The sequence below is a fragment of the Monopterus albus genome, unplaced genomic scaffold (genome assembly GCF_001952655.1).
Source record: "Monopterus albus unplaced genomic scaffold, M_albus_1.0 scaffold260.1, whole genome shotgun sequence".
NCBI lineage: Eukaryota > Metazoa > Chordata > Actinopteri > Synbranchiformes > Synbranchidae > Monopterus > Monopterus albus.
In genome coordinates this window covers 1,271,178-1,286,089 of record NW_018128140.1, presented here as the reverse complement: position 1 = coordinate 1,286,089, position 14,912 = coordinate 1,271,178, and the positions used below count along the sequence as shown (strand labels likewise).

Below are 14,912 nucleotides of genomic sequence, written 5' to 3'. Positions count from 1 at the left end.
GAGTAAACAGTCCATGGTTTGAGTTTTACATCAGCTGTCCTCAGTTATCACCTGAGGACAGTTCACCACACAGCAGCAGAGATCAGTCAGACACTTGTGACAGTGAGATGATTCATGATGACAAGTGTCCCTTAGGCTCAGTTTTACATTTACATTGACCTCAGTTTCCATAAGACTTTGTTCTCCAGAAATCTTCTCGGATTAAGTTCAAAGTCTTTATTACATTACAAATAGTACATGAGGAAGTGTGATGACTGGAGAACATCAGCAGAAATCTGGTTCAGATACAGGGATCCTAAATCCACTGAAGGAGCCGATACCTTTCAGCAGTGTGTAAACAAATCATTGAGTTTCAGGTGTGTTAGTGCTGATCAGCTGCCCTGTGTTTGCAGAGGTGCAGCCAGGGAACCTGAACCAGGAGAACCTCCAGGCTCGAGACCCTGTGGACCTGAACCACACTAAACCTGTACTCGTTGACAGTGGTGCTTCCTGCTTGCCTTCACCTCACTCCCACTCCCCCACTGACAACCTGCACATCTCACCAAGCAGCTCAGTCGTCTGCAGTGATGGTGATCCAGACAGCGACTGGGCTGAGCAGAGTCTGACTGTCAGACCTCCAAGTAAAAAGAAAAGAGGTCGTCCGGCGCTTGGTGTCAGACGGAAACGGAAACGGATGACTCCAGCTCAGAGTTTCAGCTGTTACGTGTGTACACGCTCTCTGCAGGGAAAAGGCTTCTTGCTCAAACACGTCCTGCAGGTCTGCGCCAAAAACCCAGACCATCGCTGTGGTTTCTGTGCCGAATGTCTAGGCTCAGCTGATGACCTGACGGCTCACTTACAAATGCACCAGGAGAGGAGTAAAACCTGTTCCTTCTGCGGGAAAATTTTCCAGTCAATCCTGGCACATGAGCTCCACGTCCGGCTGCACACTGGAGAGAAGCCATACAGCTGTGACGTCTGTGGCAAGAAGTTCAGCCAGAAGGGAAACCTAACGTCCCACATGCATGTCCACGCCACAGAGAAACCCTTCAAATGTAAAGAGTGTAGTCGGGCCTTCTGCCACCTGACGTCTTTAGAGCGACATATGCAGGAGCACAGTGGCTCTGTGGTTCACACCTGCAGTTTCTGCAGCCAGGAGTTCAAGAAGGGACACAGCTTGCGACGACACATGGAGACTCATCAGAAGGACACTACCCACAAGCCGAAGAGATACCGCAGCTCGGTGGCATCCTATATCTGCAAAGTGTGCGGAGACACATTTGACAGGAAATCCTTCCTAGTGAAGCACGTGGAGACTCACCTGCAGGGCCCAGACTGCTGCTGTGGACTCTGTGGACACCAGTGCGAGTCTGCTGCAATCCTCGCCGATCACCTGCGCTCCCATCGTGGGGTAAGCAATACCTGTGACATCTGCGGGAAGTGCTTCCCAGCTCATGCAGCGCTGCTGATGCACCTGAGGATCCACACAGGAGAAAAACCATACACCTGCAAGTTCTGTGGAAAGGCCTTCAACCAGAGTGGCAACCTGAAGACGCACCTGAAGATCCACACAGGTGAGAGAGCATTCTCCTGCAGCATCTGTGGGAAGGGCTTCACCCAGAAACAAACTCTGGACACTCATGTCCGCTTCCACAACAAGGAGAGACGCTTCTTGTGCCAGGTCTGCGGGAAAGGCTTCATGCAGGACGTGGACTTGAAGAGACACATACTGATCCACACTGGAGAGAAACCATACAGCTGCAGGGTCTGTGGCAAGAGCTTTCAGGCCAAACGGTCGCTCAACGGACACTTCAAAGTCCACACAGCAGAGGAGGACGAGGCTCAACCGGAGCCGGATCAGGACTCACAGCAGCGGAGGACGGACAGTTTCTACTCAAGATTTGCCCAGCTGTAGACGACAGGTCTTCTGGTTCTGCGCGGTCGACACTGTTGACTCATAGAGTCAGACTCGGAGCAACAAGTTCCAGACTAACTTCTCTGTCAGTAACAAAGTTCTGGTACCAGGTAACGCTGGATCAAGTGAGACCTCAGGACTGTTGTGCTTTAGATTGGAGTCTGTCAGGTACTGAGAGGTGGCAGCAAATCTCTGCTCAGGTGCGACGGGTCCAACACCTGAGCTGGAGCAATTAGCTGATGAACCACCGCTGTTGTTTGAGTGAAAAAGTGAATATTTAACTGTATAATAACTGAATATTTTAAAGCTCTGGGCTGTGATGTCACCACGTGAGTGCCATAGTTTCCATCATTTTTAACCTTTCATAATTTAAATGATTCACTGAGAAATGAATCAGCAGAAGAATCGAAAATAAACAGCTGTTGTAGCCATACCAACACTTACAGTAACACCTTGACTGATATTAGACCATCCAGGGTGATACCTAGGGTTATATTGTACACTGATCATGCATAACATTATGACCACCAGCAGGTGAAGTGAATAACACTGACTATCTGTTACAGTGGCACCTGTCAGTGTGGGTGGTATATTACGCTGCAAGTGAACATTCAGTCCTCAAAGTTGATGTGTTGGAAGCAGGAAAAACGGGCAAGTGTAAGGATCTGAGTGACTTTGGCAAGGGCCAAACTGTGATGGTGAGATGACTGGGTCAGAGCATCTCCCACGCTGCAGGTCTTGGTGGGTGTTCTTGGTCTGTAGTGGTTAGTACCTACCAACAGTGTCTGAGGAAGAACAATTGGTGAACTGGAGACAAGGTCATGGACGCCTACGGCTCACTGATGATGAGGTTGATCTACTGTAGATTAAACTTTTAACTTCCATTTGTACTTTTCAAAAGATTAAAATTTATTTGAATCTTTGTTAAAATGGTTAAATGAGAAACACTGTACACTGGCCTCTATGAAGAGAAAGAGTCATGGGCTGTAGTGTTATCACACCTAGAGCGGTGAGGCTGTTGGATTTGTCAAACATTCTCTCTAACCCGTCCTCACGACCACAGTTTTCACTCCTTTTACATAAGTTTTTCACTGAATTGTAGACACATCTGTGCTCTTCCTGACAGTAGAACTGTGGAAGCAGATGGATTCACAGAGGATGCACAGTGAGCTGCAGAGTGACACAAGTGGCAACCAACTGCCACATTGACTCCTATGTAAACAGTATTAGGCAGGTGGTCATAATGTTATGGCTGATTGGTGTATTGCCTGACTGTTGTTTAACTGATATTATGATGATTTACTAATATTAAACCTTCCAGGGTGATACTTAGGGTGGTATTATATCACCCGACTGTTGTTTAACCACAAACAGAACATTAATGTGAGTCTTACAGGCCCGGGATCCGTGCACTGCTCCAAGGTTTTTGCATCACAGTGAGTCTCAGCACTAGAACATTTGTATTGCATTACTTTAGAAAAAGGTCCAAGTTCTTTTTTTTTTTAAAGCTATTTACCAGTTACAGAAAATCCAAACCCCGATGGAGTCACCCAGTCCCTCCCCACTGAAGCAAGACCTCGACAACAACCGAGGAGGAAAGAGGAGTGGATAGAAGAATAAATTCATCTGAATCAGCCCTCGTCAGCATCAGGAACCGGTACAGATTATTTTCATTACTGATTCATTAGCATATTATCTGTTTGATCGATCAACTGGTCGTTTGGTCTCTGAAGTGTTTAAAAGATAAGAATATTCCCGTGTGATTCCATCACTCATCTGGCTTTGTCAAACCTGCAGAATTTGTCGGTTTTTCTTCCAAAAAATAAAAACCTCTAAACTAACTGATGATCTAAATAACTATAGATTATTGTGCTGTTTATCTGATCAATCTATTAATTAATGGTTCCGCCCTGGGCCCGGTTGTTTCCAGGAGTTCTCCGCAGTTCAGCAGTTTCACCCAGGCCTCAGATACCACTGCTTACAGAGAGTCGGCAGTGAAGACTTACTTTTCCTGGGACAGATCGTTGTCATAAGAACAACAAAAACAGTTTGAATGCTTCTGATGTTTGGGCCTGAGACAAACGGGGGCAGGTGTAGAACAGGTGTAACAGACCAGCAAGTGAGTCCTTGCAGCACCTGTGTGCCTGTGGTCTGGGAAAATTTTGCTGATGTGACGTCAGTGTAAGGGACTCCGGACGGGTCCGCCTCGAGCACTGGTAGTGAACCCAGTCTGTTCCCATCAGTAGTTTTCCTACATGGGTTTGATGATGAGGCTTGGCTGACATCAGAGAGGTGTTGATGATGAACCTGTGAGACAGAGATTTCTGAAACTGTAAAACTGAAATCTGGTTTCTTCAGTCAGGGTCTTGACTCCTGGAATAAAGTTTATTCTTGCCAAAATCAGATAAGAAGCTAAAATTAAATGTTTTTCTTTCAGTTTTTACCAGATGTCTCTGTTGTCAGAGATCGGATGTTTGAGATTGACTGTTTGATGTTCGGGCTAAAATAAAGCCTCTCTCCTTGTTTTACCCTTAAAGTTTATTGATGGCCATCAAAAGAAATTAAGAAAATATTTTTGAAAATATTTTCTAAAAGCAGTTTCCACACAGCAAAACAAATGTGAAGTAATACTCATTTTTTGTTTTTTCTATTCAAAGTTTTTAAACTGTATTGAAACTGTTTGTCAGAAAAAAAATATGACATGAGCCTGAAGAGAACTAATACCATTAGTGGAACAAGTACTCAGATACAGAAATAGGAGTAACAGTACCACAGAGAGAAGTAACCTGATTACTTACATTATTGTCATGTATCTTAATTGCGTGAACCCGTATGGGAGGTGCGATACGAAGAAAGGCAGACCGACTGATGGGACACGTAGACTATTCTCGCTATCAGTAGTATGGTACTAGTACCAGCAGTACTAGTACATGGCTCTAGGCCCTCCGCTCCACGAGGGGGTAGACTCCGGCTCCCTCCTCTTGGTGTGACCCGATGACCCGGAACAGGCCCGGGATGTTTTTCTTCCTGCTGGGCGATGAACGGAGCTCTGTCCCGGTATGTCTCTGGCTGAAACCCCGCAGTACTGCGGGCACCGGGCCCTGACTGAGTCTGTGTCGGAGCAGTTAAGGCGGGTCGGGGAGGAGGTTCTGGGTTTGCTGGAGAAGCGGAGCGGCGAATCCTCCGGAAGACGCCTACTCCACCTGCTCCGGCTGCTTCTCAACGAACGGCTGGCCGCAGCGGCGGAGCGGATCGTCGGGCTGCTGGAGCGGGAGGTAGAGGAGTACCGGGGGCAGCTGGAGCGGCAGAGCCGGCTGCTGGAGGTCGTGCTGAGTCCGGTGGTCCGATTGAACCGGACAGGTGAGTGCAAGCCCGCTCCCTCTTCTACAGACCGCCGCCATGTTGGCGGACTGTTGCTAGGTGACCAGAGGTAAGACAGGCTGAAGCTCACCTGAGGTAAGAAGGTAGCTGAGGTGTAGTGCCGAGAGACCTCTTATCAGCAGGTGTCACAGGTCGTTCCCATGGAAACGGGTGTGAGATATAACCAGAGGTGTAGTGCTGTTTGCTGAGGTTCAGGAGCGCACCTATGACACGCATATGTGCACGCGCCCGGTTAAGTGGCGGCTCGGTTTCAGGGCCGCGTGAAAACATTTCGGTGAAAAGTTTACTTACATTAGAGTTAGTGAAGTGTAACTGCCCACACGGTCACATATAATCACTTTACTCTCTGGTGCGGCAGAATCACGGCGAAGTAGCAGCTGTTTGAACGGGGTGAATGTTACAGCCATAGATAATCCTATTACTAGAGCGTAATGTCCACGGGGGAGTGGTGATTGGAGCAGACTTCAAAGGTGATGAGGAGGTGATGGGCAGGTTTGGTGTTAAGGGAAGGAACCTAGAAGGACAGATGGTGGTGGACTTTGCTAAGAGGATGGAATGGCTGTAGTTAAGACCTATTTCCAGAAGAGGGAGGAACATAGAGTAACATAAAAGTGGAGGTAGGAGTACACAGGTAGACTACATTCTGTGTAGATGAGGCAATCTGAGAGAGATTAGTGACTGCAAAGTGGTGGTAGGAGAGAGTGTAGCCAGACAGCATCAGATGGAGTCGGTCATGTCAGCAATAGAAACCTATAATACACACTTCCAGCCTTATTTCTCATTTTACAGTTATTTAAACTGAAAGCAGGTTCTCTGAAAACACACAATACATATCCTCTGTTCCTCTTTTTCGCTCCTCTTGCATTCCTGTGTCTGATACACACCCCCTCCCTTCCAGCATTGTCCTTGTACGTGCACACCTCAGTACATCATGTTAGTTGTGTTATATTCTAGCCACCTAAACTCCTGCTTCCATTCACTCCTACATTTCACTCCTACTCCAGCAGTGCCGACATCACAGCAGTGAACCACAGGGGGTCTGAGACATAGACTCTCATCCTCAGCAGAGCACTGATAAAGCTTGGTGGCCTTGGCGCGCCCATTGCTGGGGAAATATGGTTGCCACACAGCAATTCTTAGTCGCCGCAGGCCATCGGACCGTGGTTAGTGTCGAACCCTGTGTCAGAATCTAAAGTCACAGGTTCACGTGGAGGAGCAGGAACAACAGTTTCAGTTACAGAGATTTGAAGCTGGAATCATGTTTGCTGCTCAGGATGAACTGATTTATCTTCACTTTCACTTTTGCTTCCTTTCCTTTCAGATTCCATCAGCTCATCAATTCTCTGCTGTGATCAAAACCAGCCACCACGGTTTGAGGTTAACCCCGTCCCTACAGCTCCACCCAGCCCTGCCTCCTCAGACGCCTCTGCAGTTGACTGTGACAATGACTGGAGGAGAATTAACAAGTCCTCCTGCAACAAAGACAGAGACAGGATGGGACCAGTGGCAGGACTATGGTCCAGTGGTCGAAAACAGCAAGCAGCATCTCCCAACCGCCCGGCGACTCACCGCTGTATCGTCTGTAGAAAAACTTTCCGCCACAAAGGGAATTTGGTGAAACATGTGGAAACTCATTGTGACAACCAGGAATGTCTCTGTGGAGTGTGTGGGGAATGTCTTGAGTCCTCAGACGGTTTGTTGGACCATCTCAGGTCTCACAGAGAAACTGTCGGCAGTGGCGGGACATGTGAGATCTGTGGGAAGACATTTCAGAACATAGAGACGCACATGAGGAGTCACACAGGAGCCAAACCGTTCAGCTGTGACATCTGTGGGAAGAGCTTCCCTCGACCTGGAGCGCTGAGGAGGCACAAGAAAATCCACAGCAGGAAGACTGCCAATGAGTGCCCCATCTGTGAACAGACCTTCGCCCAGAACCAGCTGCTCCAGGATCACCTGAGGACCCACAAAAAGGATGAGGACAGTCAGTCAGAGAAACCAAAGAGTGATGAAAGGCAGGACTCTGGACTGAAGTCGTCTCAGTTAGCCTCGCTCTGCTGCAGAGTCTGCGGTGACTCCTTCCACAGCCGAGGCTTCCTGAGGAAACACGCTGAGACGCACTGCAGGGAGTCTCCGAGCATTTGTGGTGTCTGTGGACAGCAGGTGGACTCACCTGACAGTCTGCTGACTCACCTGCGGTCTCACAGAGAAACTAGCGGGACCTGCAGCATCTGCGAGAAGAGTTTCCAGAACATGGAGATGCACATGCGAAGCCACACTGGGATCAAACCATACCGCTGCAGCATCTGTAACAAACACTTCCCCCGACCAGGAGCGCTGAGGCGCCACAAGAAGATCCACAGCGGAGAGCGACCGTACACCTGCCAGCACTGTGGGAAGACCTTCATCGAGAGCAGTGCCTTGAAGACTCACAGCAGGAGTCACTTATGGGAGATCCACGAGGACAGGGACCCTGAGGCGTTGGCAGATTCTCAGAACCTGAAGTCTGAGACTGAGAACAGCAAGATGTCAATTCAGACATCTCACTGCTGCAAACTGTGTGGTGAATCCTTCCTGAGTAAAGGTGGTTTGAGGAAACATGCAAGTAACCACTCAGCAGAATCTGTCTGTGGCGTCTGTGGTGAAAGTTTACTACAGTCAGAGACTCTCACAGACCACCTGCAGACCCACAGGGACACCGGTAAAATCTGTCACGTCTGTGGCAAAGCCTACCAGAACATAGAGACTCACATGCGAAGTCACACTGGCATCAAACCATACTGCTGCAGTGTCTGTGGTAAAGCTTTCCCACGGCCTGGTGCTCTGCGGCGCCACAAGAGGACCCACAGTGGGCAGCGACCGTACATCTGTGAGTTCTGTGGGAAGACGTTTATGGATAACTGTGCTCTGACGACGCACATCAGGAACCACACCGGGAACAAACTGGCCCACCGTGTCTCCTGCGAGACCTGCGGGAAGAGCCTGGCATCGGTCCATGTCCTGGAGGTGCACAAAAGGATCCACACAGGCGAGAAGCCATTCCAGTGCCGCATCTGTGGGAAAGCATTCAGGCAGGTGGGAGGGCTGAACGCCCACATGCTGACCCACACTGGAGAGAAGCCATTCACCTGCAACCTCTGCTACAAGAGCTTCAGCACCAAAGGATACCTGGAGACTCACATCCGCTTCCACAAGGAGGAGCGAGCATTCAGCTGCCACCTTTGCTGGAAGGCCTTTGTCACCAAGAATGACCTGAAGAAACACTTGCTGACTCACACCGGAGAGAAACCCTACAGCTGCAGGGTCTGCGGCAAGAGCTACCAGGAGAAACGCTCCCGAGACATCCACATGAAAGTCCACCTGGATGTCCGGATCGGCAAAGAGCCCATCAGGAGGCAGGACGGTCTGCAGCCAGACTTCATACAGCTGTAAAGTGCAGATCAGTCGTCAGACTGGTTTTACTAACTGCTACACAGAAATGTGCTGTGGTGGTTCTTCTCTCATCAACAGTTTCTAAAATGAGGTCCAGTATCAAGCACAATAAAATAGTCAAATTTTCAAATATTTTAAAGAAATTGTATTTTCATATTTTTCAGTTTCAGAAAATAAACATGTTTTTCAGTGTTTACTGTGATGTTAAAAAAACAAAACTATTTCTTTTTAAAAAGTTTTTGCCTCAAAAAAAGGCAACATTTTGAAATCAACATGATGCCATAGTGCAGCCTGAATAAAATAAACTGATAAAAATAAATGTTTTTTTAAATTGAAAATCAAATCACACAGTAATATAAAGTGTTTGGTTTTCCCGGAGTCACTGAACACGTTTCTGTTGTCCTTCAAATGTTCGTACCTTCCTTGAATAAGTTCACTGACTCTCGCGTCCTTGAGATATTAAAATGGGTCCTTAATGAGTTCCCAGCATTCTTTAAATATTCTGGGAATCATTGAATGGTCTTTGATCAAATGAAGAAGTTCAAGAAACTTAATCCTGTGCTCTATGAAATGTTCCATGGATCCATAAACAAACTCATGATCAAGGCACTGCAGGGTGAGATGGGAAACACCTGGCTCCTGACGGATCTAAGAGCTCAACAACATGACCTTTTTTAGAAACTTCTCATTTGTTTCACTGGAGGAATCTAGATTGTTTTCTGAAGGTTTGCTCCAGAGTTGTTACTCTCATTGAAGGCTGAAACCATTATTTTACAGCCTGCACTCACAGTTCTACACTATTACTGTTGCGTGTGTCTCGGTGCCATGAACCAGGACATCTACTAACCCACAGACCCCGTTTGCTGGTGTGAGAAAGAAAATGTCTGCCAAGTGTGACATGGCAGGTTTTCCCCACCAGGTGTCGCTGCTGCGGTTCAGATAAATTGGGAACCATCACAGGTTTTAGTTTAATGCCCCAACCAGTAGCCATAGAACAAACATTACAGACCTCCCATTTGTGAGAAGCTTTCTCATCCCTGCTTCCAAACCCGCACAATACTCTCACCACATTATCAGGGTTTCTACAGAGCAAATCCTCGATTCAGAAATCATCAAACTTAGATCTTCCCCCTTTATCAATATCATTATCATTACAAAAAAAAAATCACTGTCCAAATTATATAAGATAATGTGCACCTGCAACCCAGCAATATCCATCCCTTCAAAAAACTGGGAACAAGACTCGCAGTTCATCCCTGATGCCAACTTCTGGCGCCAGAACTACAAAAGCACGTTCTCTGGGTCCACCAACACAACACACTGCTCATACAGGGCAAGACGGTTCACACAGCACAGTACACAGGGGAAACGATGGTTCAAACAGGCTTCGTGGATCCTAAGAATTGTTCACACTCACTGCAGACAAACCACCTGTAAACGTGACACACAGTACACGTGTAGTAAAAGTTCTAGTTGTGCAGTAAAGCACTTGTTAATACTGAGGCGCCATTCACACTGCGTGGCGTTATTAACAGTCCACCATAAATCTCCATGGTTCATTCCCCAAGTGTTCAGAAGAAGAACAGCAGGCGAGGGACAACCCGCCTCGCTGTGGACTGTGGAGGAGGACTGTCAGCCCTCTGAAGACCAGCCACCCTGAGAGACCAGGCCCACCCACGGCAACTGAGGGGACAAAGTAGTTCCGTGTGATGCTGCGAAACAGGTCAGAACAGAAAGCTGGATTTCAGCAGGTGGTGGGAAAGATTATTCATAAAAGCTTTTGACGAGGTGAAACAGTTTGTCAGATTGTCACTGAGTTTTGATAATGAATTTGCAGCTTACAGGCACAGATTGTGAAACGTGATGTAAAGTCAGATGAGCCGGTGACACCGGTTTGAGCGGTGGGAGGCAGCATAGGCCCTCAACGGACTGGTACGGTGTAGTGGTACACAGCCCTGTAAATGTGCCAGTGACCATGAAAGTCAGCTCTGACTTTTACCTTAAAATGACTTCTGTGCTGGTGGGTTTCTGTTAAGATGAAACTGATTTGTTGCCATTACTATGTATTATGTTTATTTTTATTTTTATGTTCTTTTATGAGCAGACTGTCAAGCGTGTGTGCTGCGTTCAAGTGCATTATTTACCATAAAACAAAAGAAGCAATGAAGAATGTTTTCATTTAGAGGAGATTTTTTTTGGAATGTGTGTGTAGGTGGGTGGTGGTCATTTCCAGGAAGAGGTACAAAGAGGGAGAGTTTGTGTTTGTGTGTCACTAAGTGATTTCCTGGTCGACTGGGTGTATCCTGTTAAAACACACTCAGTGAATTGTGTGTGTGTTGCCCATTAACTTTATGAGCCACACACACACGCTGAGTCTGATGTTGCACCTTTAGTTGTAATGTCAGTTCAGAACTTCATTGATAAATGCAAACATTTTGCAACATGTTCTGTCTGAATCTGAGACCGGATCCATTTCTGGACTCTCCCCCAGGATGATGTATATGCAACAGGATCCCTCAGGTTGGCATCAGTTTACTCAGCTATTCTGCAGATTCCAGCCTCTGGACTGTAGCAAAAATACATTTTACTTTTGTGTGGAAAATACAAACACACATTAGTTAGTTTTGTATTTACTGAAGGAAACTAGCATTCAAAGGAGAGTGAGTGGCACAGTGAGGAAGAATCAGGCTCAGCCTCATCAACAGTCACTACCGCTAGAGATCCGATCTACGACCGAGCTAACGGTTTTTAAATCTAGATTAAAAACGTATCTTTTTAAACAAGCTTTCGAGCTTTAATTTGTTTTATTTGCCGTTGAAGGGCATTGTGCACATGTTTTATATTTTATGATTATTGGGTTATGGTTTAGTAGTGCTCTGTCGGTTTTAGTATTGTTTTTAGTGTATAGTTATCATTATTTTGTGCAGCACTTTGGGCTCCCCGAGTTATAAAGTGCTATATAAATGATGTTTATTATTATTATTATTAACAGTCAGGAGTGAGAGAGCAGACACTACAATCATAATACAACATCATAACAACTGGACCAGAGTCAGTGTTAGAAAATGTTAACAGTTCGTGCGTCGTGATGGGTCCCTGGAGCAGGGGACGGTCAGGCCACATGAAGTCAGACGCTACCAAACATCTGTGTTAAGCAAAGCGCTCTGTGAATACTGTGTGAGGCATCGAGGGGCCGGCGGTTGCTGCTGGTCCACTGTCAGGCGTTAGAACATAGGAGGAGGCTGGGCTGAGACTCGCACACGCTGACCAGCCACAGCGCTGGGATACTGACCTATAGAGCTGCTGGGACCAGACGTGACAATAAAACCGTCTAAAACCGCTTTCGGTGAATGGGCAGCCATGAACAGAATGTTCACTCATCTTCATGCCACTGAAGGTTCTCACATGAAGGACTGCTGATGTTGTACCTTTTCAGAACTGACAGATGTCGCTGTCTGAGGTAGCACTGAATAAAAACCCACTGATCCTCATCTTGGTGCTGCACCACTATGCACTGTCATAGACTCTTTCACCAGGCTGAGAGCACGGCTGGAAATCACTTTGCTCCATTCAGTTCAAACAGTCGTCACCCACTGCAGTCACGGAGGTCGCATGACAGAATGTACACCTGGACAGGCTGCCAGTCTGTCACAGGGACGGTTTATCAAGGTTAGTCAAAAGTCATTTGGACTGGAGGCTGCAGGCATCTGTAGTTCACAACGTAGCTTCAGGAAACAGGATGGGAGGGGGAGAGCTAGGAGCAGTTTATGGTGTCACTGGACCCTCTGGGCTGAAGAGACATTAGCTAGTATCTTTAACTTTATAAGAAGTTTCTTAAGGTTTCAGCAGTTTTTAACCCCAAAATCAGAACCGCAGACTCTCCCTGTAAAAGTATGGCGGGCAGCGTAGTCAGGCAGAGTAGGTCAACTGTGTCTGATAAGTTGATGTGGAATGGCACTTTAACACAACCAGTTCATGTTTTATATGTATTTATATATGTCTGTGTGACATATAGCTGAGGGTCCCACAGCCACCAGGGGCCCCTTAGCCACCAGGGGCCACACAGCCACTGGAGGACCCCACAGCCACCAGGTGATCACAAACACACTGGAGGACCCCTCAGCCACAGGAGGATCCTCAACCACGCAGAACCTATTGCTATGATAAACGAGGCAGGGCTTGTCAATGTCCCTTTAAAGTCTGATTCGTTTTACTCTGAAATGTTGAACTAAACGATCAAAGCAGGACACAGAGGCGGGAGGAAGGGGCATGAGGCCATGCACGCGCAGGCGTGCACACACAGGGTAATTGAATTTTCCCGCTGTAGACGACACGCGCGTACACCCTCGTGCCTACTGCCCAAAAGGAAGAAAAGTGCGTGTGTGCGCGTGCCCGCCGTTGCCTCTCAGACCGGAGCCAGTGGACCTGGAACATTACTGGGACGTTGTTTCGTTTCTGTGGGTTTTTCTATAGTCACCGGGAGACTGGACCCGGGGCACAAGGACAGTGTCCGGGACGACAGTGAGACCGGATCCCGGTCCCGAACTTCTCTCGTTCAATTTGGTTCGTTGCTGTGGAAACACCCGCTTCTTGTTCTTTTCTGTGCTGCGGGAGACATGAAGCTGTGAGCGGGTAAAGATCCGGGACTTTGGTCTGAAACCACCTGATGAACGACAGAAGCACACGAACAGGTCAGAAACGCTAGCAACAGTCTGATGAGCGCTACACCGATTAATCAATTCATTGATCGCAAGACATTTGTCTGTCACCTGTATAAATAATCGGTAATTGATAACTGATCCCAATAATCGGATGACAAATGTCTCGTCAAACAGTTCTCAGGCAAATGCTTCACTGATTAATGAAGGTGGTGATCAGGAAATAAATCGATAATGACGAAAAATGATAGCACTAATCACTTTTCTGATCTGATCAATTATTGATCGTCAAACTGTTAATAATTGTGAAATATGACAAGATAATGTGATCAGCTTGTTCCCAAACGGGCCTTTTATTATCAGGTTCACTGATGAAGGGTGTTTCCTCACAAGGTGATTGTCAAACTACACAAAGTAGGAATAAACACAAACACCACACACATCAGAATCATAAGTAGAAATTAAAAATAAAAATATTGAAAGTGAAAAGGGCTGTACAGGGTTTAAATGACAGTCTCAAAAGATCATTTAAGTACATCACCTGCTTCATAAGTAAATCATAAATACTGTGGTTCTCCCCTCAGTACACACTGTACTGGGAACCAGTCTCACCTTCTAGCCTGGTTGTTGTGTGTCTGTTGTGTGTTATGTGTTGTAGAACACTGTGTGTCTTTAAGGTGCTCGCTTGTGCACCTTGCAGTCCTGACATGTTTAGTTGTGTTAATGTTTGAGTTTGTGTGTTTGTGGTCTGCAGCTGTTTCTCAGCCTTTTCATAAGACTGAAGGCTGCGTGCACGTACGCGCACACACACACACCAGGTTTAGGTATTGTGTTTGTTGACGATCTCCTTTGTGAAGAAGAGAAACACACTACGTTACTACAAGCTTAAAGCCCAGCTCTACTTTTCATCAAGTACTTTTTTTAACTTTTCATCTGTTCCGTTTACCATCACAATGCAGTCATGATATTTTTCATAACATCCATAGAAAGGTTATTTATTATTCATGTTACCACCACATCACTGCTGTAAACAAACAGTGTTGCACATACTGTAGCTTAATTTCTGTGGCCCCACAAACACACTCGGGGCCCATATGAGCATGTGGGCATGATGGCTTAGTTCCCAGAAATCTCAGCAGCTCCTGAAGGAGGTCGGTATTATGCTTTTTTTTAACATCTGGATGCTAGCTACAGGATGAAGCTGGAGCAGAGCATGGAGAATAATGTGCGTGATGTGTCGAGAGGCCTGAAACACATCTCGGGTCATGGTAAAAGTGGAGATGGTCACCAGGCTGCAGGGGACAAGGCCTGGGCAAATGAACTGAATCTGTTTTTTAATAGATTTGACTTTACCCAGTCCTCAACCCCCACCCTGCCAGCCCCCCAACTTACTTCTCCAGGTCAGTTGTCTACCTGCAGCCAGAGCTGCTCACACCTCAGCTAGACCTTGCCCCTCCTCCCACTGTCATGGTGGTTTCTCAACATCCCACAGCTCCTGAGCAGTCACCGCCCACCAGCCCCCTCCCCCTCACAGCAGACACGGTCAC

The 14,912-nt window shown here is 47.0% G+C and overlaps 3 protein-coding genes across 3 annotated transcripts in view; all 3 read left to right on the top strand.

The window, feature by feature from the left end:
• The window catches only part of LOC109972534 (gastrula zinc finger protein XlCGF57.1-like), a 3,986-nt gene extending 1,520 nt beyond the window's left edge, over positions 1-2,466 (top strand). Inside the window, exon 2 of the mRNA XM_020621466.1 lies at positions 393-2,466. Within this exon, the coding sequence (XP_020477122.1) occupies positions 393-1,894 (1,502 nt within the window). The 3' untranslated portion in view covers positions 1,895-2,466. The remainder of the gene's footprint in view (positions 1-392) is intronic.
• A 2,288-nt stretch (positions 2,467-4,754) lies between these two features.
• On the top strand, positions 4,755-8,844 carry LOC109972528 (zinc finger protein 569-like). Its single transcript, XM_020621452.1, has 2 exons — positions 4,755-5,254; positions 6,597-8,844. Exons 1-2 carry the CDS (start codon positions 4,954-4,956, stop codon positions 8,705-8,707), a joined length of 2,412 nt encoding a protein of 803 aa, XP_020477108.1. The 5' UTR covers positions 4,755-4,953; the 3' UTR covers positions 8,708-8,844.
• Positions 8,845-10,278: 1,434 nt separating this feature from the next.
• npr1a (natriuretic peptide receptor 1a) overlaps positions 10,279-14,912 on the top strand; it is a 40,210-nt gene continuing 35,576 nt past the window's right edge. Inside the window, 1 exon segment of the mRNA XM_020621444.1 lies at positions 10,279-10,430. Within this exon segment, the coding sequence (XP_020477100.1) occupies positions 10,417-10,430 (14 nt within the window). The 5' untranslated portion in view covers positions 10,279-10,416.